Below are 24537 nucleotides of genomic sequence, written 5' to 3'. Positions count from 1 at the left end.
AAAATGGACAAGTTCCTAGAATCATACCAACTACCAAACCGACTCAGGAAGAAATAGAAAACAGACCTATTGGAACAGACCTATAACAAGAGATTGAATCACTAATCAAAAACCTCCCAATAAAGAAATGCCCAGGATGAGATGTCTTTACTAGTTAATTCTACCTTGCCTTTATTTATTTTTTAAAAGATTTTATTTTTCTTTTTTCTCCCCAAAGCCCCCCAGTACATACTTGTGTATTTTTAGTTGTGGGTCCTTCTAGTTGTGGCATGTGGGATGCTGCTCAGCATGGTTTGCTGAGCGGTGCCATGTCCGTGCCCAGGATCTGAACCAGTGATACCCTGGGCCGCCAAAGCAGAGTGCATGAACTTAACCACTCAGCCATGGGGCTGGCCCCTCTACCTTGCCTTTAAAGAATAATGAACAACAATCCTTCTCAAACTCTTTCAAAAAATAGAAGAGGAGGGAATACTTCTGAACTCATTCCATGAGGCCCAGCATTACCCTGACTCCAAAGCCAGACAAAGACATCACAAGAAAAGAAAACCACAGATAAGTATTCTTTATGAATATAGATGCAAAAATCTTCACTGAAATACGAACAAACTAAATCTTGCAGCATACTTGGAAGGATTATACAGTATGACCAATGGGATTTATCCCAGGAATGCAAGGGTGGTTCAACATACGAAAATCAATCAATGTAATACACCAATAGAATGAAGGGGAAAAATCTACATAATTACCTCAGTTGATGTTGAAAAAGCATTTGACAAAATTCAACACTCTTTCATGATTAAAAAAAACAAACTAGAAATATAAGAGAAATTATTTAGCCTAATAAAGGATATTTATGAAAAAATCAACAGCTCACATCATACTCAATTGTGAAAGACTAAAAGTCTTTCCTCTAAGATCAGGAACAAGACAAAGATGCCTGCTTTCACTGTTATTCAACATTGTACTGGAAGTTCTATCCAGAGCAAGTAGTCAAGAAAGAGAAATAAAAACTATCCAAATTGGAAAAGAAGTGAAATTATCTTTATTTGCTGATGACTTGGTCTTACATATACAAAATCCTAAAGAAGACACACACACAACTATTATAGCTATTAAACAAATTCAGGAAAGTTGCAGGACACAGGATCAACAATAGAAATCAGTTGTATTTTTATACATTAACAATGAGCAACCTGAAAAGGAAACTAAGAAAATTCCATTTACAGTAGCATCCAAAATAATAAAATACCTAGGAATAAATTTAACCAAGTTGATGAAAGATGTGTAACTGAAAATTATAAAACATTACTGAAAGAAATTAAATAAGACCTAAATAAATGGAAAGACATCCTGTATTCATGGATTAGAAGATGTATTAAGACTTGTTAAGAAGAATATCCAAAGAGATCTACAAATTCAATACAATACCTATCAAAATTTAAGCAGCCTTTTTTTTTTTTTTAAGAAATTGAAAGGCATTTCATCAAATTCATTTTGATATGCAAAGGGCCCTGACTAGCCAAAAGAATATTGAAAATGAAGAACAAAGTTAGAGGATTTGCACTTTCTGACTTCACAACTTATTGCAAAGATACGGTAATGAGAACAGCATGGTATTGGCATAAGGATAGATGTAGACCTATGGAATAGAATTGAGACTCTAGAGATAAATCCAAATATCTATAGCCAGGTGATTTCTTTTTTTCTTTTTTCTTTTTTTTTACTGAGGAAGATTCACACTCTGTTTTTTAGTGTGTGGTCCATCAGCACAGCATGGCTGCTAACAGAGTGATGTAGGTCCATGCCTGGGAATCAAATATGGGATGGTAAAGCAGAGTGTGCTGAACTTAACCACTAGGCCACTGGGGTTAGCCCTGTAGCCAACTGATTTTTAACAAGAGTGCAAAGACCATTCAGTAGGGGAAATAATAGTCTCTTCATCAAATAGTGATGGGACAACTTGATATTCACATGCAAAAGAGTAAAGTTAGACCCCTGCCTCACACCATAAACAAAGATTAACTCAAAATGGATCAACATCCTAAATATAAAAGCCAAAACTGTTAGAAGAAAACAGGGGTAAATCTTCTTGACCTTGGATTTGGTGATAGATTCTTAGATATGACATCAAAGGCACAAGCAACAAAAGAAAAAATAGATAAATTGGACTTCATCAAAATTAAAAACTTTTGTGAATCTAAGGGCACTATCAAGAGAGTGAAAAGGTAACCCACACAACAGGGGAAAATTTCTGCAAGTCATGTATCTGATAAGGGGTAAACATCTGGGACTATATAAAGATCTTCCACAACTCAACCTCGAAACGAACAACCCAATTCAAAAAGGGGCAAAGGACTTGAATAGACATTTTTCCAAAGAAGATATACAAATGACTAACAAGCACATGAAAAATGTTCAACATCACTAGTCATTAAAACGGAAAATTCAAATCAAAACCACAATGAGGTACAACTTCACATCCATTAGGACAGCTATTATAAAAACAAAAAACGATAAAATGGAGAATAACAAGTGTTGGTGAGGATGTGGATAAATTAGAACCCTTGTACATTGCTGGTGGGAATGTAAAATCATGCAGCTGCTACGGAAAACAGTTTGGTAGTTCCTCAAAAAGTTAGACATAGTAGGGGACCTCAACACCCCATTAACTCCAATGGACAGATCATCCAGACAGAAAATCAATGAGGAAATTATAGAATTAAATGAAAAATTAGAGCAGATGGACCTAATAGATATATATAGGACACTTCATCCAAAAACAGCAGGTTACACATTCTTCTCAAGCGCACATGGAACATTCTCAAGGATAGACCATATCTTGGGAAACAAAGCAAGCATCAATAAGTTCAAGAGGGTTGAAATAATATCAAGCATCTTTTCTGATCATAATGCTATGAAACTAGAAATCAACTACAAAAATAAAGCTGGGAAAGGGCCAAAAATGTGGAGACTAAACAACATGCTACTGAACAAACAGTGGATTATTGAAGAAATTAAAGAAGAAATCAAACATTATCTGGAGACAAATGAAAATGAAAACACACCGTACCAAATGATTTGGGACGCAGCAAAGGCAGTCCTAAGAGGGAAATTCATTGCAATACAGGCTCACCTCAATAAGCAAGAAAAATCTTACATAAACAACCTCAAACGACACCTAACGGAATTAGAAAAAGAAGAACAAACAAAGCCCAAAGTCAGTAGAAGGAGGGAAATAATAAAAATTAGAGCAGAAATAAATGATATTGAATCAAAAAAGACAGTAGAAAGGATCAATGAAATAAAGAGTTGGTTCTTCGAAAAAATTAACAAAATCAACAAACCCTTAGCCAGACTCACTAAAAAAAAAAGAAGTCTCAAATAAATAAAATTAGAAATGAGAGAGGAGAAATCACAACAGATACCGAAGAAATACAAAGGATCATAAGAGAATACTATGAAAAACTATATGCCAACAAATTGAACAACCTAGAAGAAATGGATAAATTCCTAGACTCATACAACCTACCCAAACTGAATCAGGAAGAAATAGTGAATCTGAATAGACCAATCACAAGTAAAGAAATAGAAACAGTAATCAAAAACCTCCCCAAAAATAAGAGTCCAGGACCAGACGGCTTCTCTGGAGAATTCTACCAAACATTCAAAGAAGAGTTAATACCGATCCTTCTCAAACTATTCCAGAAAATAGAGGAAGATGGAGCACTCCCTAATACATTCTATGAAGCCAACATCACCCTGATCCCCAAGCCTGACAAGGACAACACAAAGAAGGAAAACTACAGGCCAATATCACTGATGAACATAGATGCAAAAATCCTCAACAAAATTTTGGCAAACCGAATATAGCACTATATCAAAAAGATTATACACCATGATCAAGTGGGATTTATACTAGGGACACAGGGATGGTTCAACATCCGCAAGTCAATCAACGTGATTCACTACATTAACAAAATGAGAAACAAAAACCACATGATCATCTCAATAGATGCAGAGAAAGCATTCGACAAGATCCAACATCCATTTATGATAAAAACCCTCAATAAAATAGATATAGAAGGAAAGTACCTCAACATAATAAAGGCCATATATGACAAACCCACAGCCAACATCATACTCAATGGACAAAAACTGAAACCCATCCCTCTCAGAACAGGAACAAGACAAGGGTGCCCACTTTCACCACTCTTATTCAACATAGTACTGGAGGTTTTGGCCAGAGCAATTTGGCAGGAAAAAGAAATAAAAGGAATCCAAATAGGCAATGAAGAAGTAAAACTCTCGCTGTTTGCAGACGACATGATCTTATATATAGAAAACCCCAGAGAATCCATAGAAAAACTATTAGAAACAATCAACAACTACAGCAAAGTTGCAGGGTACAAAATCAACATACCTAAATCAGTAGCATTTCTATATGCTAGCAATGAACTAACAGAAAAAGATCTCAAGAACTCAATCCCATTCACGATCACAACAAAAAGAATAAAATACCTTGGGATAAATTTAACCAAGGAAGTGAAAGATCTATACAAGGAAAACTACAAGACCTTCTTGAAAGAAATCAACAACGACATAAAGAGATGGAAAGACATTCCATGCACGTGGATTGTAAGAATAAACATAGTTAAAATGTCCATACTACCTAAAGCAATCTACAGATTCAATGCTATCCCAATCAGAATTCCAATGTCATTCTTTACAGAAATTGAACAAAGAATCCTAAAATTCATATGGGGCAACAAAAGACCCCGAATTGCTAAAGCAATCCTGAGAAAGAAGAACAAAGCTGGAGGCATCACAATCCCTGACTTCAAAACATACTACAAAGCTACAGTAATCAAAACAGCATGGTACTGGTACAAAAACAGATGCACAGATCAATGGAACAGAATTGAAAGTCCAGAAATAAAACCACACATCTATGGACAGCTAATCTTTGACAAAGGAGCTGAGGGCCTACAATGGAGGAAAGAAAGTCTCTTCAACAAATGGTGCTGGGAAAACTGGACAGCCACATGTAAAAGAATGAAAATCAACTATTCTTTTCACCATTTACTAAAATAAACTCAAAATGGATCAAAGACTTAAAGATTAGGCCTGAAACAATAAGTCTTCTAGAAGAGAATATCGGTAGTACACTCTTTGACATCAGCTTCAAAAGAATCTTTTTGGACACCATAACCCCTCACATGAGGGAAACAATAGAAAGAATAAACAAATGAGACTTCATCAGACTAAAGAGCTTCTTCAAGGCAAAGGAAAACAGGAATGAAACAAAGAAACAGCCCACTAATTGGGAAAAAATGTTCAGAAGTTATTTATCCGACAAAGGGTTAATCTCCATAATATACAAAGAACTCACACAACTTGACAATAAAAAATCAAACAACCCAATTACAAAATGGGCAGGGGACGTGAACAGACATTTCTCCAAAGAAGATATACGGATGGCCAATAGACACATGAAAAGATGCTCATTATCACTAATCATCAGGGAAATGCAAATCAAAACTACACTAAGATATCACCTTACACCTGTTAGAATGGGAAAAATATTCAAAACTGAGAGTGACAAATGTTGGAGAGGCTGTGGAGAAAAGGGAACCCTCATACACTGTTGCTGGGAATGCAAACTGGTGCAGCCACTATGGAAAACAGTATGGAGATTCCTCAAAAAGTTAAGAATAGAAATACCTTATGACCCAGCCATCCCACTACTGGGTATCTATCCTAAGAACCTGAAATCAGCAATTCCAAAAGTTCCATGCACCCCTATGTTCATTGCAGCATTATTCACAATAGCCAAGTCATGGAACCAACCTAAGTGCCCAGCAACTGATGATTGGATAAAGAAGATGTGGTATATATATACAATGGAATACTACTCAGCTGTAAAAATGGACAAAGTCGTCCCATTCACAACAACATGGATAGACCTTGAGGGTATTATGTTGAGTGAAATAAGCCAGACAGAGAAAGACGAACTCTGTATGACTCCACTCATAGGTGGTAGTTAACATATGGACAAAGAGAACTGATTGGTGGTTGCCAGGGGAAAGGGGGGTGGGGGGAGGGCACTAGGGGTGAAGTGGTGTACCTACAACATGACTAATAATGATGTACAACTGTAATTTCACAAGGATGTTAACTTTCATAACCTTAATTAAAAAATTTAAAAAAAAAGTTAGACATAGAATTAGCATAGGATTCAGCAGTTCCACCTTCAGGTGTATACCCAAAGGAATTGAACGCAGGGACTCGAACAGAGAGACTTGTACACTGATGTTCATAGCAGCATTATTCACAATAGGCAAAAGGTGGAAGCCACAAGTGTCCATTGACAGATGAGTGGATAAAGAAAATGTGGTATGTAAAATGGAATATTATTCAGCCTTAAAAAAGAATGAAATTCTTGGCTGGCCCCGTGACCAAGTGGTTAAGTTCGCGCGCTCTGCTGCAGGCGGCCCAGTGTTTCGTTGGCTTGAATCCTGGGCGCGGACATGGCACTGCTCATCAAACCACGCTGAGGCAGCATCCCACATACCACAACTAGAAGGACCCACAACGAAGAATATACAGCTATGTACCTGGGCGCTTTGGGGAGAAAAAGGAAACAATAAAATCTTTAAAAAAAAAAAAAGAATGAAATCTGATACATGCTATGATGTGGATGAACCTTGAAAACATTAGGCCAAGTGAAATAAACCAGACACAAATGGCAAATGTTGTATGTTTCCACTTATATGAAGTACCTAGAATAAGCAAATTTGTATAGACAGAAAGTAGAATAGAGCTTACTAGGAGCTGAGGGTGGTGGTGGTGGGGGGAAGAGAATGGGAAGTTATTGTTTATTGAGTACAGAGTTTCTGTTTGGGATGATGAAATAGTTCTGGAAATGGATAGTGGTGATGGTGGCACAATACTGTGAATGTGCTTAATTCCACTGAATTAATTGCATACCTAAAAATGGTTAAAAGTGATAAATTTCATGTTATGTTTATTTTACAACAGTAAAAAAAAAAAGCAAGGGCTGGCCCAGTGGCATAGTGGTTAAGTTTGCACCCGCTACTTTGGTGGCTGGGGTTTGCAGGTTCCGATCCTGAGTACAGACCTATGCACTGCTCATCAAGCCATGCTGTGGTGGCGTCCCACATACAAAATAGAGGAAGATTGACCCAGATGTTAGCTCAGGGCCAATCTTCCTAACCAAAAAACAAAAACAAAAACACAAAACCAGTAATAAATACCCAAAACTAAAAAACTGCCCACTGAATTCTGTACTTTAAAATGATGAATTTTATGTTATGTGGGTCTCAGTGTAAAAAATTAATGAGCTGACCTTTTGGAAAAGAACAAGAGAATAAAATCAAAAAGAAGGAAATAGGAAGCAAAAGTAGAAGGAAGGTAGAAAGAAATAGTAAAGATAAGAGCAAAAATTAATGAAATAGAAAACAAAGATGCAATAGAATGAATAAAAAGTCGAAAAGTTAGATCTCAGAAAATAATTATAAAATAACTTCCTGCATGAGACAATCCAGATAAACAGAAGCCCTGAGTTGTGTTAGGAATTAAAAAGAGAAATTACAGATAGAGTAGACATCAGAAATCTAATAATTTTATGCCAATAAATGTGAAAACCTAGCTGGAATAAGACAAGTTTCTAAAAACAAATTCACAATGCTGACCCTCAATAAAAAAGTGAAAACCTGAAATAATCTTTATATGTTCGTGTATATCCTTTAATGGCTATAAAGTGTTGAATTAGTAGTTAAATTTTCCATCTCTCAAAACAAACAAACCTGGACTAGGTGGTTTTATATTCATGGGAGATAGATTTCCAGACACATGAAATGTTTCCAGTGGTTAGATAAGCGAGTATATCTGCTCTGCCCACAGACAATTCATTTTGAGAAGTTAGTTAACCTTCCTGCCAAAACTAGACAAGGACAGTTTGAAAAAAGAAAATTACACCCGATGTCATGAACTTGGATACAAAAATCCCAAAAAGAATATTAGGAAACCAAATTTAAAAATGTATGAAAAAGGGGCCAGTACCCTGGCGGACTGGTTAAGTTAGCTCACTCCGCTTCGGCGGCCCTGGGTTTCACTGGTTTGGATCCTGGGCGCGGACATGGCATCGCTCGTCAGGCCACGCTGAGGCGGCGTCCCACATGCCACAACTAGAGGGACCCACAACTAAAATGTGCAACTATGCACTGGGGGATTTGGGGAGAAAAAGCAGAAAAAAAAAAAGTAAAAAGAAAGTTGGCAACAGTTGTTAGCTCAGGTGCCGATCATTAAAAAAAAAAAGTATGAAAAAGATAATATACCATTGCCAAATTGGATTTTTTTCTAGGAATGCAAGTATTAGGAAAGTCTACACATTTTATTAACCAGCTTAAAATATTAAAGGAGAAAAAAACCCACAAGATCATTTCAAGAGAGGCAGAAAAAAAAGTTTATCATGAATACCCTTCATGTTAAAAACTTAGCAAACTAGGAATAGAAGGGTTTATTTTTAACCTAATTAAGGGTATCTATGAAAAACCTATATCAAAATTTACACTCAGTGGTGAAACTTTAGCAGTATTCACTTTATAGTAGTATTCCAGTTATTATTGATAAGATTTTTATTCATGTCTTAGCCAATGTATAATACAAGAAAAAGAAATAAGCATTAAGGATTAGAAAGAAAGTTTTAAAAAACTGTCATTATTCACAGGTAGTATAATTTCTGCATAGAAATCCTGAGAGAATCTGAAAAAATTATTAATTAATAAAGTTAAATAAATAATAAAGTCCAGCAAGTTTGCTGGATACTTGATTAATAAATAAAATTAATTGTATTTAATATATCAGCAACAAAAATGATGTCACTTCTACTAACAAAATACTAAAAGTACTTAGAGATTAATAAAAGATTTGTGTGATCTTTAAGGAGAAAAAAATGAAAATGTATAAAGGTTGTTAGGACGTAAAGCAATGGAAAGATATCAGATCGTGGACAGAAAGGCTCAGTTTCTTAAAGATGCAATCTCCCCCAATTAGTCTATAAAATCAATGCAATTTCAATAAGAAGCTTGGCAGGATTTTTTATGGCTTATCAGAAGCTGATGCCAAAATTTAGATAAAAGAATGAAAGACAAAGAAAAACCAAGATGATTTTGAAAGTTAAAAGGGAAGAAGACTTGACTTACCAGATAGTAAGACTTTCCATAAAGCTCTGGTGATTAAGGCAGGATGATGAGGCATGGATAGACAAAACTCCAGTGGAACAGCATAAAGTGCTCAGAAACAGACCCCGGCTTGTGTGGAAACGTGGTACATGCGAGATGAGTTGTGAAAGGGTAGAGTCTTTACTGAATGGTACTAGGATGATTGGTTGTGATGCGGAGAAAAAATAGAGGTGGATCTCTACCTCACAGCATACTCAGCTGGATTAAAGACGTAACTTGAAAAGCGAAACGTTAAAATGTTTAGAAGAACATATAGAATATATGATCTCAGGAGGGAAAGGTTTCTTAAGATGCAAAATACATACACCATGAGGAAAATGTTTGGTTAATTTGATTCCATTAAAATTTTTAACTTCTATTCATCAAGTGAGCATTAAAGAGGTGAGAAGACAAGTCAGTGTAGGAGAAGATACTTGCAACACGTAGAACAGTCAAAGGATTAAGAATCAAAATATTTGAAATATTGATTGTCTTTCAAATAAATAAGAAAAAGATGAAACAACCCAGCAGAAAAGTTGGCAGAAGATTAGAAACAGGCAATTTATGATTTAAACATATAAGATGCCCAACTTCATTAATAATTCAAAAAACGACAATTAAAATAAAAAGTAAGATACATTTCATATTCATCAGACTGACAAAAATTAAATCTGACAGTAGGAAGTATTGGAAGGACTTAACACAATAAGAAGGCTGCTGATCTTAAGCTTCAGAAAACAATTTGGCAATATCCAGTGACGGTGAAGATGCTTATATCCTACAACCCAGTGATTCCACTCCTACGTCGATAATAGAGAAACTTTACATATGAGTACAAGAAAACAAATAAGAATGGATGAAACGTTTTGTACTATTATACTCTTTGCGGTAGTAAAAAATTATGAACAAACTAAATGTCACTCAGCTGGTAACAGAATAAATAAATTGTAGTATTTTCGTAAGTAGCATTGCTCAACAGTGGTGAAAACAGTAGACTTGGTTTGCACATATCAACACGGATGAAATCTCCTAGACATAATTTTAAATGAAAAAAAAAAACAAATCGCTGAAGAATACTTTAGTATATATGCTATTTATATATAAAAAATGCAAAACAATACCATGTATTTTTAGGGATCCATATGTGGTAAAAGTATAAAATACATGAGCAGGACATCCTCTAGATTTATAATAGGAGTACCTTTATAGGAAGAGAAGGGGATTCGAGGAATGAGGGAGCCACAAGAGACTCTGCCTGTAATGGGAATATTTTATTTCTTAAACTGGATGGTAGTATGGTTGTTCATTATATTACTTTTTATACCCTTTTGTGTATCTTAAATATTACATAGTAGTCAAAAAAAAAAAAAAGTGTATGTAAATGGTTGCCTTGTAGAGACCGCAAATATAAGTATACAGGACAAATAAAAACATCAGCTGCCCTAATGTTATCTAAAATGATAGTTTGCAGCTTGAGTTATAATTTCTAGTGACAGCGTCTGACATATTTTTAAAAGATGGTATATATCTCAAAAGCTGTTCTGTTTCTTTTCAGAAACTCTCTCTAGGCCCCTTCAACCCACCCCAAACTCATCTCAGCTAAAGGCACCACGGTTTACCCAGTTCTGTCTGAAACACTAGAGTATTCCTTGACCTTCTTTCTTCCCCGTGCATCCCTGAGTCCATCAGCAAGTCCCGTGGGTGCTGCTCACAAAATACATCTGGAACCTGGCCTCTTCTCTTGCTGAACCCAATCCAATTGAACCTTATCTCTTGCCTAGACGACTGCTAGAAATAATTCTACCACTGTCGTATCCTCTGTAACCTGCCTCCCAGTTGCTGTTCTTGCTAGCTTCCCCAGTCTCTTTGTCCACCAAGATCTCTTAAAAATGTAAACCGGTTCATATCACTCCCTGGCTCAAAATCCTCCAAGGCTGAGGTTAAAATTCAAAGCTCTCATCAGGCCTACAAGGCCCTCCCTACACAGCCTACCTTTCCAGCTCCATCTCCCGCCCTGCGTTTCCTTTGCTGTCTACCCATGCTGACTTTGTGGTTCCTTGAACAACCCATTTCTCACCTTAGGGCCCTTGTACTCGCCATTAGGAAGCATTCTCCCAGCTTATTATGGCTCCATTCACCACCTTACCTAAAATAGCTGCCACGATTGTCTCTCCCCAACCTGACCAGGCCCTATGGCCCCTTTGGCTATTTCATTTTCCTCCTATTAGATGTTATATTATATATGTATTTCTGTCTCTCCTACCAGATTGTAAGCTTCCTGAGGGCTGGGGATTTTCTGTCTTATTCACGGTTGCATTTCCCAGGACCTAAAATGGTGCTTGCTTGGCACTTGGTAGATGGTCAATCAAAGCCTCTTCAGTGAATGAATGCATTGATGATAAGGAAAACTTAGATGACTCAGAAGTGCCTTTTGGTAAAAACAAAGCCACTGGAGTTGTAGATGCATGAGAAGAATTTGAATAAGATTGTTTCATAAGATTTCAATAAGTTGTTTTCCACTTTTATAAACTGGAAAAAACACAATATTCTTCAGACACAGATTAGTTAACTGATTTTAAGTGTGTGTGATTAATAGAGTAAATATAAGTAGATATTTGAGTATTTCATCTATATTCCTAAAAGTTTGGACCTTCAGGGTGGCCAGAAAACGCTAGAGATCTTCTCTTTGGGAAAACTTAGCATGTTGAGTTGCCTTATACTGGAGCCTAGGTAGTCATTCTGTCAGTCAGTTGGTCATTCCCAAGCACCCTGGGGCAAACCTAGCCCCAGGCTTAGGGCCACAGGGTAGGGAAGACACAGAAGGAGAAGAGAATCAGGCACACTGTGTGTCCACTGTGTGCTTGGGTTCTCTCTCAGGTGGGTGAGTTAGGAGCACCCTGCCCCCAACAACACAAACACCTGATTGGGTGACCCAGTCAGGGAGAGAGCCAAGACTCTAAGGCTCTGCAGCTTGATCTGACCCTCCAAATCTTGCCACCCCTGCAGGTCTCAGAGCTCATCTTTGTGTCCATCTATAGCTCCGAGTTCTGCATGAAGCTCTACGTGGACCCCATCGACTACTGGAAAGATGGCTACAATGTGCTGGATGTGGTCATTATCATCACTGTCTTCATCCCCTATGGTCTCCGCAAGTTCAAGGGAAAGCACTACCCCTACCTTAACATCGCTGATGGCATACAGTCCCTGCGCATCCTCAAACTTATCACCTATAGCCGTGGTATCCGGGTGAGGAAACTGGGGGTGCCCTGGTGCTGATGCAGGCGATAGCGCCCATCTGCCCACCAGCCCTTGATGAAATAATAATTCTACTACTCTCATCCAGTTATTGAGTCCTACTGTGTGGCAGGTTGATCTTTACCAATATTATCTCATTTAATCTTTAAAAAACTATAGGGAAGTATTATTAGCTCCATTTTACAGATGAAATTGAGGCCCAAGGTCACTCAGCATTTAGATGCCAGAGCTGAGATTTGAAAGGTGTGTTTGACTCCAGAGGCCATCTGAACTTTTCCTCTCTTCCGTGCTGCAAATTAACTGATTTTCTTATGATACAGACTCTGAAATACATGCTCCAGCTTTTTGGTAGCCCTGGTCACTCACTGCTTTCTCTAAACAGCTAAATATATGCTGCTTCTCTTGATGGGAATAGTCTCATTAATTTGTTCAGGTAGCTCTGGAAATGCTGCTCCTGCTGGGAAGTCTTCCTGGGTTGTTGGAAGTCATGGGTGACCAGCTTTTCTTGGCTCAGAAGGTTTCAGAATGAACCTCAGAGCTGACCCAACCATGCCCTCAGCATTCATTCTGGACACAGTGTGTTTGCCCTGGCTCTGTACCCAGTATCCGTGCTTCTCCAGGAAGGGGCTGGTTTGGACCTATTTGACCAGTTAGGGTGTGTCAGCCTGTTCTGTTGAGAGATTGCCCTTAGCTTGCCTGGGTATCTGTCTGTCTAGGGCCTGGACCCGACACTCAGGAAGCCCCAGTCCCAGGTAGAGACGATAAGGAGAATGTAAAAGAGCTCCCCCTGTTACAGACCCCATTCATTTATTTCTTGCTATCATGTACTCACACTCCTGTGTGTGTGTCCCCTCCCGGTGGTCCAGCCTTCCTTCTCCTTTTCTTCATCATGAGCCTCCTGGAAAGAGGTGTCTGTACTCCTCGTCCCCCTTCCTTATCTGTCACATATACCCTGGTTTCTCTTCTCCACTCCAAGGTAACTAGCCTCTCTGAGGTTGCCAACAGCCTCCTTGTCACCGAGTCCACTGGCCATTTCCCTTGGCATCCTTGTCACCGCTTTCTCTTGGTTTTCCTCCAGCCTCTTGGGCATGACTTCTCAGGGGCATGTTTTCTTTGCCTGGCCCGTAAGCGTTGTTTTCTCAGGACTGCGGCCTGAGTTCTCTTCTCACTCTAGGTGATCTCTTCTACTTTTCAGGGGTCTTCACTTCTCCAAGTCTCTCTCTTTGACCTTCAGACCCAACTGCCTCCTGGACATCTCACGTGCTCCTCCAACTCAACATGTCTAAACTGAAAGTCATCATTCTCCCCATCCCCACCCTCAAGTCTCCAAACCTGGCTCCTCCTCCCATATTTTTGTCTTTTGGTGAAGGGTTTCCCCCACCCCCATTCAACTGCCAAGTCATAAATTTGAGTGTCAGCTTTGACTCCTCTTTCTCAAAGTCCTATAACATGGCCTCTTAAATAGTTATTGACTTGTCCACATATTTTCACCCCACAGCCATCATCTTTTCTCCATCACCATCCACCTCTACCTGGATTCCTGCAATGGCTTCCCACACTACTGAAAGCCCTGGAGCAGAAACGCCCCAGCAGCTGGGAGGAATCTCTAAAGTGTCCATCAAATCATGGCACCCTTCCTTTTAAACTTAAAAGTGGCTCCCCTTGTTTTTAGGCTACAGACAGACCCTATAATGTTTCTAGAAGGGAGGAAGGGGAGTGTCTGAGGTTCTGGGCATTGGAGTTGATGTTAGGTAGAGAGGAGAGTAAGGTAGGTGGATAAGAAAGAAGACTGAAGGTCCTGGGAGGTAAGTGCCAGGTGGTGGACACCTCAAAGTGAGGAAGTGATCAGACAGTGGGAAGTGTAGCCTTGTTTTTCCAGGTGTTTGGCACCAAGGGAACAGGGACCTGAAGTGGTGCGAGGGTCACTGGAGATGAGGAAGTCAAGGGATGAAGAGGCCTAAGGGACAGTTGGTATTTCATAGAGATGCTGAAGGCCCCCAGGATGATAGCAGGATGGGGTGGAGCCCAGAAGCAGAGATTCCAAGATGCGAGGAGGAGTGGGAAGCTGGAAGGTTAGCCCTGCCCAGAAACAGTGGCTTTTGCCCATAGAGATGGGGGCTCTGGGGCTAAGGCAGTGAGTGGCCTCCTGAATCAGGTCAGTGTGGGATAGACAGCCTCCCTTGAGAGAGCTGCTGAGGAGTGATATCCTCAGGCAAGAAAGTATGTTTGGGTGAGGCCAGGAGAGGGATTATCATGGAATGAACCTGAATGAAACCTGCGGAAGTCATGTGAGGAAGGTGGTGATGGCAGCGGGCTGAGGGAAAGGAAGACCAGGGCTGTGCAGGGAGGAGGGAAGCAGAAAGGACTGGTGGGAGGAGCGGCTTCCATCTTGGGGGTGAGGGGAAGGGCAGTGACCTGGAATAGCACCTGGCGAGGCTGAGGGCACTAGCTGCCTGCTAAGTGCATCGTCTTGGCCATGTCGTGGCAGCCTGGCGAAGGCCTGAAGGTGCCTGGGGCTTAGAGCTTGGCAAGAACAGCCCATCCTTCCAGCCCAGGGATCCAGTGAAGGAAGCACAGCCTTCCCCGCTGGCCAAGGTCTATCCCAGAGCGCAGCCTGGCTTGCTTGGTGACTGCAGGCCTCTGCTCAGTCTTTGGTCCTTGTAGACGTGCATAGAGACCCACGGACATGTAGACACGACATGCATGTAGACATATGTCCTATGTTTGACCTCACTTTTCTGTCACTAAGCAGAGCCCTGTATCCAAAAGTTGTCCTCTGGGGACCACCAGGCCCTCTGGCTGTGGCTCTTCTGCAGCCTTTGTAATGTCATTGGGCCCCTGATCCCCAGAGGCACAGAAGTAACTCTGGATTACATGCCCTCTGTACTCTGGCCTGGCCAGCTGGTGGAGGGGTGCTGGAGGTGCCAAAGGTAGGCACCTGCACCTCTGTGCTAATTTATACTCATTGAGTCTCAATGAGGCTTTAACAGAGCAAGCAGCCTCAGTGCCCAGAGCTGGCACTCTGCCACATTCTTGGCTCCCATCCCCTGATTAATTAAAATGACACTCTGCTTTCTGCCTTATGGCAATAAACCTGCACCACGAGGAAATTGTGCCTTGTTGTTTGGCACACGGAGAAGTTCTCTTAGCTGGACACCTGAGGGCCACAGTCCCCATGTTTATCTGCATTTCAGCCTGAAGAAGAACCTTCAGAAGCCAGGCTGTGGTGGGAGCACCAGCCTCGCCTTTATCCCTACCTCCCCCTCCTTGGGGCTCATCACTTTCTGCACATCAGAGCAGCCAGGCTGGGCACCTGCCCTACCTGGAGGTGCTTTCCATACCCAGAATGCCCCAGGACCAGAAGGGCAGCTGTGGTTTGACCCAGAGCCTAGGAGAGCTGAACTGGGGTTAGGAATTCCTTCCCCAAAGAATTTGGGAATTCAAAATCTGGTACCTACTGGGAAGCAGGCTGTAGGCCTCGAAAGCCCAGGACTTCCTCAAGGAAGGAGCTACTGGCCTATGGGGATCTGGGCAACCATCCTGGAGACTGGATTTCTGCACCTTCCAGTCTGCAGACTAATGGGGCCTGCCTAGATTGTGCTTGAAGAACGTGGCCAAGGCCAGCTGTTGGGAGTCAGTCCCATGTGGGCTTTTGGAGAGCATTACCTCTTCCCCACGGCTGTTCTCAAGGCTGCTTGGTTTTGACCTCAGGTAGCTCTGGGCCTGCGGGCTGGCCTGGAAGTCAGAGACCAGCCAGGGCCTCACCCCCACCCTTCTCCAGTACCTCAGGTTCCACTGCTTGGTGCACCCCCTCCCCCACCGTGCAGACCTCATCTGCAGACTGCATCCCATTGCAGCATTTCCCTTGAGGACTTATCTCTTCAGTCTTAGCAGTTCTTGGGGAAGAAGTTCTGTCTCTGTCTCATAGGGAGAGGAGGCAGTTTTTTACATCTCAGCTCTTTTGGAATTAATTCCAAAACATTGATTTTCTTCCCCTGAGGAAAGGAGAGAGGCATCTGGCATGCATTCACCCCTGCAGGCAGCTGCCCAACCAGTCCACATGCAGGGCAGCCCCAGTGCCCTTGGGTTGTCTCTCTGCTCCCTAGATTACCCCAAACTGTCAGAACTTCACTGTCCTGTGTCCCAGATCTCTCATGTACCTCCTTTCCTAGTGTTAAGCCAAGAAATGGCTGGTCCCAGCTCTGCCATTGTACTGGAGTGTAAGCCTGCCAAGTCATTTTGCTTCTCTGAGCCTCCGATCCCTCATCTTGAAGTGGGAAGAAGGCTAACACCTACCTACCTTCAAGTTATGTCTGTGACTGCATCGAGGGAGCTGAGCATGTATTGAACACCTACTGTGTGCAAGACTCCAGGGCATGAAGAATGAACAACGAGGAGCCATTCACTATGCTCCCCAGGAGTGGGCAATGTAGTGGGAGATAAGACAAACGCCCATTTCACAGGGTGAAGACTGAGGTCATGAGATGGAGACTTGCCTGTGAAATGGGGCTCAGAAAGAATGGGAAGCCACATTCCTCTCAGTCCTCTTCGTTTCCACTCCCGGGGTGGCTCCTCTACTCCTCCTGGGCCTAGAAGAACATTCAGGGCTGGCCCTCAGCTGAGAAGCAGGAGCAGGACACCTTGGGATGATTACACAGCCAGGCTGGGGGTCAAGTAGAGCGGTTAGTGGTGCTGATGGGGCGACTACCCCAGATCTAAGGCAGCACGCTTCATCTGCCCACAGGTGACGAGAGTGGAGTTCAGGCATTGGTAATTATTAGAATCTGGACCAGTGCCCCCACCTCCCCTCTTTCCTTCCTCCAAGTACTGATTGAGCATCTATCATGTGCCAGGCATGGCACTGGATACTGGGGACAGCTGTGGTCTGGGCAGACTGGACTCTGTTCTCTGAGCGCCACCCAGCCTGGCAGCCTTGCCTAGCCCCGGTGCCCCTGTCTTACAGACGCTCATCACCGCTGTGGGGCAGACAGTCTACACCGTGGCCTCTGTGATCATCCTGCTCTTTGTCCTGATGTACATCTTCGCTATCTTGGGCTTCTACCTATTTGGAGTTCCAGACGGGGGTGACATGAATAACTGGGGGAACCTGGCTGTGGCCTTCTTTACCCTCTTCAGCTTGGCCACGGTACTGTGTTTGGGAACAGTGATGGGGGAAGGGGCCTTAAGAAGGGCTTGCCAGCTGGAGTGAGTGTGAAGACACGCTGGGCCTCACAGGGGGCCTTCCCCACGTTCATGTGCTTAGCTGGGCCAGGGAAGCTGAGGGCTGGTCTCCCAGGACTAAGCAGAGGCCAGTGCCCTGGCCAGGAGTCCGTCTCTGCCTCTAATTTTGTGACTCCCTAGAGCATTTCCATTTGTCCAACAGGGTTATAAAAATTTCAAGAGTTCTCAAAAGATAATTCATTTGGATTAAGTTTAATTTAGAAGTGAAACCCATGTCACATAGCCTTTTTTGGAACAGACTGTCACAAATCCAACCAGAATGAGCCTGCAAAGCCCGAATTAGAAGTCTAGACTCTGTTGGACTCTGGAAAGACTAGGGTCTTTCCAAAGGAGGGCCTAGCAGAGAGGCAGTGTCTTTTTGGGGAGGAGGGGAGGCATTTTGGAGGAGTCCCCAGAGCACCTTGGCCAGAAGTGCCACCACCCAGTGGTGCCCTGCATCCCCAAGCCACCATCTATGGACTGAAGTCAGTGGATTGGGGGCTGTTGAGGGCCTGATGTGGAGGCAGGGCCAGCCTCCTCCTTGGTGGGGTTGGGGCTCCCTGAGGCTGGGTGAGAAGGAGGCCTACCCCATGAGGCCTTGACACTTGGCATACCCTCCCCCACCCGAGCAGGTTGATGGCTGGACAGACCTGCAGCACCAGCTAGACGCCCGGAATTTTACTCTGAGCAGGACGTTCACCATTGTCTTCATCTTGCTTGCCTCCTTCATCTTCCTCAGCATGTTTGTGGGTGTGATGATCATCCACACTGAGGTGAAGTGGCACTTATAAGGATCAGGGGTGGGGTAGGTGTGGTAGGTGGAGCTGTGAGGCAAGTCTCCTGGTAGAGCCCTGAGCTGTGTCTCTCCTGAAGGGAGGGGAGGTGGCCAGGTGGGCCACTCCCTACCCCAGCCCAACTCTTCTCCCCGAGCCAGTGCATTTCCCTGCCTCATGATGGTGGCCAGCAGGACAGCGGCTTGGGATTGTCACTGTAGCTGCAGTTGGCAGCTTGAGTTGGGGGCTGGCCCTGTCTGGGGGATGGAGGTCCTCCTGCTGAGGGGCTTGAGCAGCAGTGCAAGACTAGGGAAGATGGGTATGTGGTGAGAGCCCACGCCTTACCTCCATCCTCCTGCTCCCTAGGACTCCATCAAAAAGTTTGAGCGGGAGCTGATGGTGGAGAGGCACATGACACTCATGGAAGAGAAGCAGGTGATTCTGAAGCGGCAACAGGAGGAGGTCAGCAGGCTGATGCAGAGACGGGTAGGTGATCTCCACAGGCAGGTGGACAAAGATGGATGGACAATCAAGGCTGAAGGAGTGGCCAGGAGAGGAGCCTTGGGGCCCATGTAGAGGCCAGGTGGCCTCAGGCATCTGTGGCCTGAGGTAAGGTAGGTACCTACCCCCTGTATTTTCCAGAGGTGGGCTTTATTCTCTGCATTGTGCATTTCTCTGAACCTCTTAGAGTGCTGAGTGCTGTAATTGTAGTATCTTCCTCCTTTGTGGGCAAAACTCCACTGCCGGGCCCTTTGCCTGGAGCACTCTTGTTACCGAGACCTCACTGGGTGCCAGGCAGGCATGGCCCCCGTCCACGGCATGGGTGGGGCCACGGAGGCCCTGACAGGTGTTACTAACCTCAGGTTTTCTAAACCAAAACAAGAATGAACACAACAGGCTAGAGATTTTCTGTCAAGTATGATACAGCTGTGGCAGGCAGTCTCAGTGCTCTGTGCTCCCTGGGCTGGGTCCTGAACCGCTGCCCCTGCCTCCCCTTGTGGTCACTGCATCTCTCCTCAGCCTCCTCTCTGAGATGGAGACATCTGCCTGTCTTGACTGTGCCCAAGGTTTGTCCAGGGCAGGGTGAGGCCATGCTGAGCCACACTCAGTCCTTCCTGTGTCACCTGTCCTCATGTCTGTGATGATGTCTTACGAGGCTACCGTGGTTGGGGGTCCAGGCTCAGCAAGGGTCAGGGTGAACCCGTGACTAGGCTCAGGACTCACCCAGGGGCTAGAGTCAGCCTTTGCCTGGGCCTCCTCGTGGAGGGTCCCCAGGTCTCTGTGCATCTTGGGTGTCATCTTCTTATCATTGCTCTCTTTATGCTTCCCTCACTAGAAAAACGTTGACTACAAAAGTTTCAGTGAGCTGGTGGAGAACTTCAAGAAGACACTGCGGCACACTGACCCCATGGTCTTGGATGACTTTGGCACTAGCCTACCCTTCATTGATGTCTACTTGACCACTCTGGACAACCAGGACACTACGATCTGCAAGTCAGTCCCAGCCCCACCAACCCTGGCCCAAAAGAGGCCAGGCCTTTCCTGGTGCCTGGGCTTCCTTGAGGGTGGGGCCATGTCAGATGGTCTTGGAGGGCGAGGGGGTGATGGGCAATGTGCAGAGTGGGTAGAACGAGGCCCTGCTTGGGGGTGCAGGATTCTACATATGCACAGAGGCTGGGCTGCTGTGTGGACAGGCCTGTGGCTGGGGAGACTCTGCTCCCCTGTCCCTCCTCAGCCCACCCTGACTCGTATTTAGATGCTCACTCCTTTGACTCTCCAGGCCCCTCCACACTAACCCCTTTTCAGAGGGCAGAGGAAAGAACACTGGCTGGCAAGTCAGGAGCTGAGGCACCTGGCCTGGTTCTGCCACTGCCTTCCTGTGTGACTCTGGGCAAGTCTCTGCTCCTTTCCCACCTGACACCTGAGGGGCTGCTGAGCCGATTCTATGAAAATAGTGTATGTGAAGCTCTGAGCTTGGCTTGGCCCAGGGCTGTGCTCACTTAACTTCTCTGGGTTATAACTGGCCATTACTGAGCAGGAAGGGGAGGGGCGTGGGGACTAAGGAGCCACAGTGGGCTCTTGAACATGGAAGGACACGATCAACCTCACTTCTCGACAGAAACCCCCTGGAGGGCTTCATGGACTGGAGGAACTAAAAGGAAGGGATCATAGAATGCCTACTTTTGGCCTAAGAGTGGGTCAGGTAGTATCTGGGCCCCTCCACACAGTCACCTCACTCAGAGCCTGGGAGTTTATTGTCTCCAACCTGACATATGCGGTGAAATAACTTACTCCAAGGGCCATAGGTAGAGTGGCAGACCCGGATTCCAGCCCAGCCTGATCTGGCTCTGAAGCCCTTGCTCTGCCCTGGCCCCACACCTGCCAGGTGTGATGAATGTACAGGTGCCAGTGGGTGGTAGGTGGGGCCTGGGTGGCCTGGAGCCCAGTCTTGGGCTCAGGCCCGTCTCCTGCTGCACTTCCAGGCTTCAAGAGCTGTACTACGAGATTGTGCACGTGCTGAACCTGATGCTCGAAGACTTGCCCCAGAAGAAGCAGTCCCACTCCTCAGAAAATGTTGATGAAAAGTAGCTGGACGTGGGCATCCAAGCACTAAGGGCCTCACAAGCTGTGACAGTCCCCCCAATAAACGCAGGCTTTCTGTGTTGACCTCACATGGTTGCTGTGATCATGGTGTTTCCCCACCTTTGGGGATTGAGCCTGGGTGGGTGCCCGTGAAGTCTGATTCCCCAGACACCCTCCCCACTCTACCACATGACACAGCCGGGCCAAGGGAGTGGGGAGAGGAGGGGCAAGACTCACCCTGGCCAGAAGCCACATCCAGGGGCCACACTGTCTCTCTCCTCCCTTGAGCCCAGCAGCAAGGACCCACTGGGCTCCTGGGGAAGCCACCTGAGGACTCCAGACCATCAGTCCTCCAGCAGTTCCATCAGGGTGTATGGCTCCTTTGACCAGATGTGGCGTACTTCCCTCTTGGAACCTCCGCTGGGCTCCTTTATGGGGGTGTCCCCATGCCCGGCAGAGCGGCATGTCTCTCTGTGGGCCCACTGCTGTGGGGACCCCTCTTTGGAAGTCTACTCTGCTTCCCCCTGGGCTCACAGTAGTCATGGTGCTCCAAGGGGTGCAGTGTGACTGGCAGGATTCTGTGTGTGGGCTGGTCTGGGGGAGTTGCCTACAGCAACGCCCAGGCACCTCATACAGGGGTTGGAGGAGGGGCAGCATCAGGCGCTCAGGGCTGCTTACGCCCTACTTATGGTTAGTTAGGACTCTTCACTTAAAAGGTAGCATTTTCTGTGTCATTTCTGCCCAAGTGACTGCCAGAGTTGCCAAGGTCCTGGCACTACCTGGGTTCAGCCATGATGGAGCTGTCCAAAGGCCCAGGTAGGGTAGGGTAGCTGGCCCCCCTTGCTCCCAACTGGCCAGGCCAGAGGCCCTGCAGTGCCCCTTGGCTCCCATTGCTGGGAAGTATCCTGAGGCCTATTACCTTGGCAGTGCCATCTCAGACAGAGGGAGAAGGGAGTTCTGGGTTGAGCTGGGATGGGAGACAGCACCTATAGCTGAGTGCAGAAAGGCCCCAGACCCACACTGGGAGTCAGGACAGCAGAATACACATGAGGGCGAGTTGAGAGTGGCTGGACAGAAGGGTCCCATGAGTGGGCCCATGGGCTCCAGGCCTGGGTGATGGCACTCATGAGGCCACAAGACAAGGGCAGCAGGAAGCCTTTACTCACAGTTTTGTTCATACATCTGACTACTATTTACTGAGCTCTGCTGGGTACTGGAGGTTGTGTGATGAGAAACCCACAATCTAGTCATGGGCCTCTTGGTGCTCACAGTTGTGTAGACAAGACAGTGATCCAGCCATACTGGACGAGAGAAAATTCCCTTGAGGAAGTAATAATTGTTTTAATGCAGAAAGCATGTGTCTTCTAAGATACTCTAATCATTTCCATTTGCAAATGTTCAATCTCTCAGGACCAAATTGAGAATTGTATAGACAATGCTGAGAAGGATTGCTCTGGAGCGTAGACCCATCACTGTGCTGTCGGGGAGCCCTCTGAGGGCAAGGCATGTAGCCCAGCTGCTTCCTGGAATGGAGAGAACTTTGTGCTGATGCCCTTGGAGGTGGGCCTGAAGTGAGCAGGGTGTCTGTGCCCTTTATGACAGGGGGAGGAGCTCTGGGTCTTATGCATCCAATGTCTACCCATGAAGGCTGGGGGCTTCCAGGGGTGCTCTGGCGGGTGCAGCCCAGTCAGCAGGGTAGGCAGGCCCGCCTCAGGCAATGGCTCTGATTCAGGGTTGGGGCAAAGCAGACGCTGCCAACTGCTTATACGGTGTGTGCCAGCATTGCTCAGGGGAAAATGGAAACACATCCCCCAGCTTGCACCAGGAATCTTGGAATTGCCATAGGCATCTGAGAGTGAACAAAAGATTTAAAAATTTGCCTCAGGGAGGCAAGTTAGAAAGTGCTATGATTTTGGAGACAGGAAGCCTGAATTCCTTAATCAGATGACCTTGGGCAAGGTGTCCTGTCTTGTAAAATGTCTATTTCCTCTGAGAAATGGGCTGATAAAACTGACCGGCTACAAGGATTCAATAAAAGACACAATGAGAGGGGCCAGCCCTGTGGCCGAGTGGTTGAGTTTGCGCTCTCTGCTTCAGTGACCCAGGGTTTTGCCAGTTCGGATCCTGGGCGCAGACATGGCACCGCTCATCAGGCCACGGTGAGGTGGCGTCCCACATGCCACAACTAGAAGGACCCACGACTAAAATATACAACTATATACTGGGGGGATCTGGAGAGTAAAAGAAAAAAGCAGAAAAAAAAAAAAAAGATTGGCAACAGTTAGCTCAGGTGCCAATCTTTATAAAAAAAAAAAGACACAACGAGAGTGTGAAAAAAGACATAGTCAACTTATGGTTTGTGCTTCCTGGCTGTCAGCTCTACCTCTGCTGTGCGGCCAGCTGCAGTGGGCTGTGTCACTGCCTCACCCTTCAGCAAGCCAGGGGCTTGGAGGGACTGGGCCAACGTGAAGGTGGTGAGGATAGTATGGAGCTGAGAACAGGAAGCAGAGGCCAGGAAGCTGCGGGGAAATGGGCAGTGACAGGGTCTCCAGGTGGAGCTGGTGCAGGATGGGCAGACAGCATGTTGGACCTGGAAGGCTGAGTCCCAGGCCCAGCAGGGAAGCTCCGGGCCTGGGCCTCTGGGCTGTGGTGTGAGATGGCAAGCTGCCTTTAAGGGTGTAAGCAGAAGCCTGTCACAGAGCAGAGAACTGGGAGAGGGTGACGTGCAGAGGGCTGGCCTGGTGCTGCTGGCAGAACAAGCCGATGGATATTTGGCGCAAAGTCCCAGAGCAGCATTTCTGTTTGGCCCTGTTTGCCTGCAGAGCAAACACTGGCAGATTAGAATTCCCACTTGGGCTCTCACCAACTCAAACAGGCTTGGCCAAGACTTTCAGTTGATTTGCTTGGGGCAGAAGTGGCTTTGCTTGCCCAGGCCTGGCTGTGGAGAGCAGGACCCTCCTCCTAACCCCCCAACCCTGGGATCCAGCAGAGCTGTCCCCAGATGGCTTGCTCATCTCCATCCTGCTAGCCTGGTGGTTTGGGGGCTGCAGTGGGATGCAGGGGACCAGGGTCTGAGTCATCTGGCCACACCCAGGCCCTCACCCAGCTCTTGTGGGAAGGATCTTGAATTGGAGGCTGGAGGTGTTTGGAAGGTGGTGGGTTTTTTTCTTTTTTTTAAACTGCTTGTTGATTCCTCCAGCAGGAAGCAGTCCTTCTATTATGGTGACCCAGGCAGTGATTGAGACCGTAAGCTCTCCTGTTCACGCAAACAGCCCTTAGAAGTCCAGTACTGAGACGGTGGAAACTGCACACCTTAATGTTTTCTTTAGGAGACAGGACACCTCCTGAAACAAGCTGCCCTTCTCAGGTCAGGCTCTGCTCTCAGTGGCGTTTCTACCTGTTTTGGTCTCTGTCCCTGGCCCCAAATTGCCTGGGCCTGCTCCACTGTCCCACAGGCTCTCGAG

The 24537-nt window shown here is 45.2% G+C and overlaps 1 protein-coding gene across 2 annotated transcripts in view; it reads left to right on the top strand.

Moving 5' to 3' along the window:
* The window catches only part of CATSPER3 (cation channel sperm associated 3), a 34741-nt gene extending 13579 nt beyond the window's left edge, over nucleotides 1-21162 (top strand). For both annotated transcript variants that reach the window (XM_070517374.1, XM_070517375.1), the window contains exons 3-8: nucleotides 12249-12488; nucleotides 17461-17643; nucleotides 18350-18490; nucleotides 18857-18976; nucleotides 19827-19984; nucleotides 20974-21162. In XM_070517374.1, the coding sequence (XP_070373475.1) occupies nucleotides 12249-12488; nucleotides 17461-17643; nucleotides 18350-18490; nucleotides 18857-18976; nucleotides 19827-19984; nucleotides 20974-21079 (948 nt within the window). In that variant the 3' untranslated portion in view covers nucleotides 21080-21162. The remainder of the gene's footprint in view (nucleotides 1-12248; nucleotides 12489-17460; nucleotides 17644-18349; nucleotides 18491-18856; nucleotides 18977-19826; nucleotides 19985-20973) is intronic.
* The last annotated feature ends 3375 nt before the right edge of the window (nucleotides 21163-24537 follow it).

This window comes from Equus asinus, chromosome 9 (assembly GCF_041296235.1).
Source record: "Equus asinus isolate D_3611 breed Donkey chromosome 9, EquAss-T2T_v2, whole genome shotgun sequence".
In the NCBI taxonomy this organism is placed as follows: Eukaryota; Metazoa; Chordata; class Mammalia; order Perissodactyla; family Equidae; genus Equus; species Equus asinus.
This window is presented reverse-complemented; position numbering and strand designations above follow the sequence as displayed.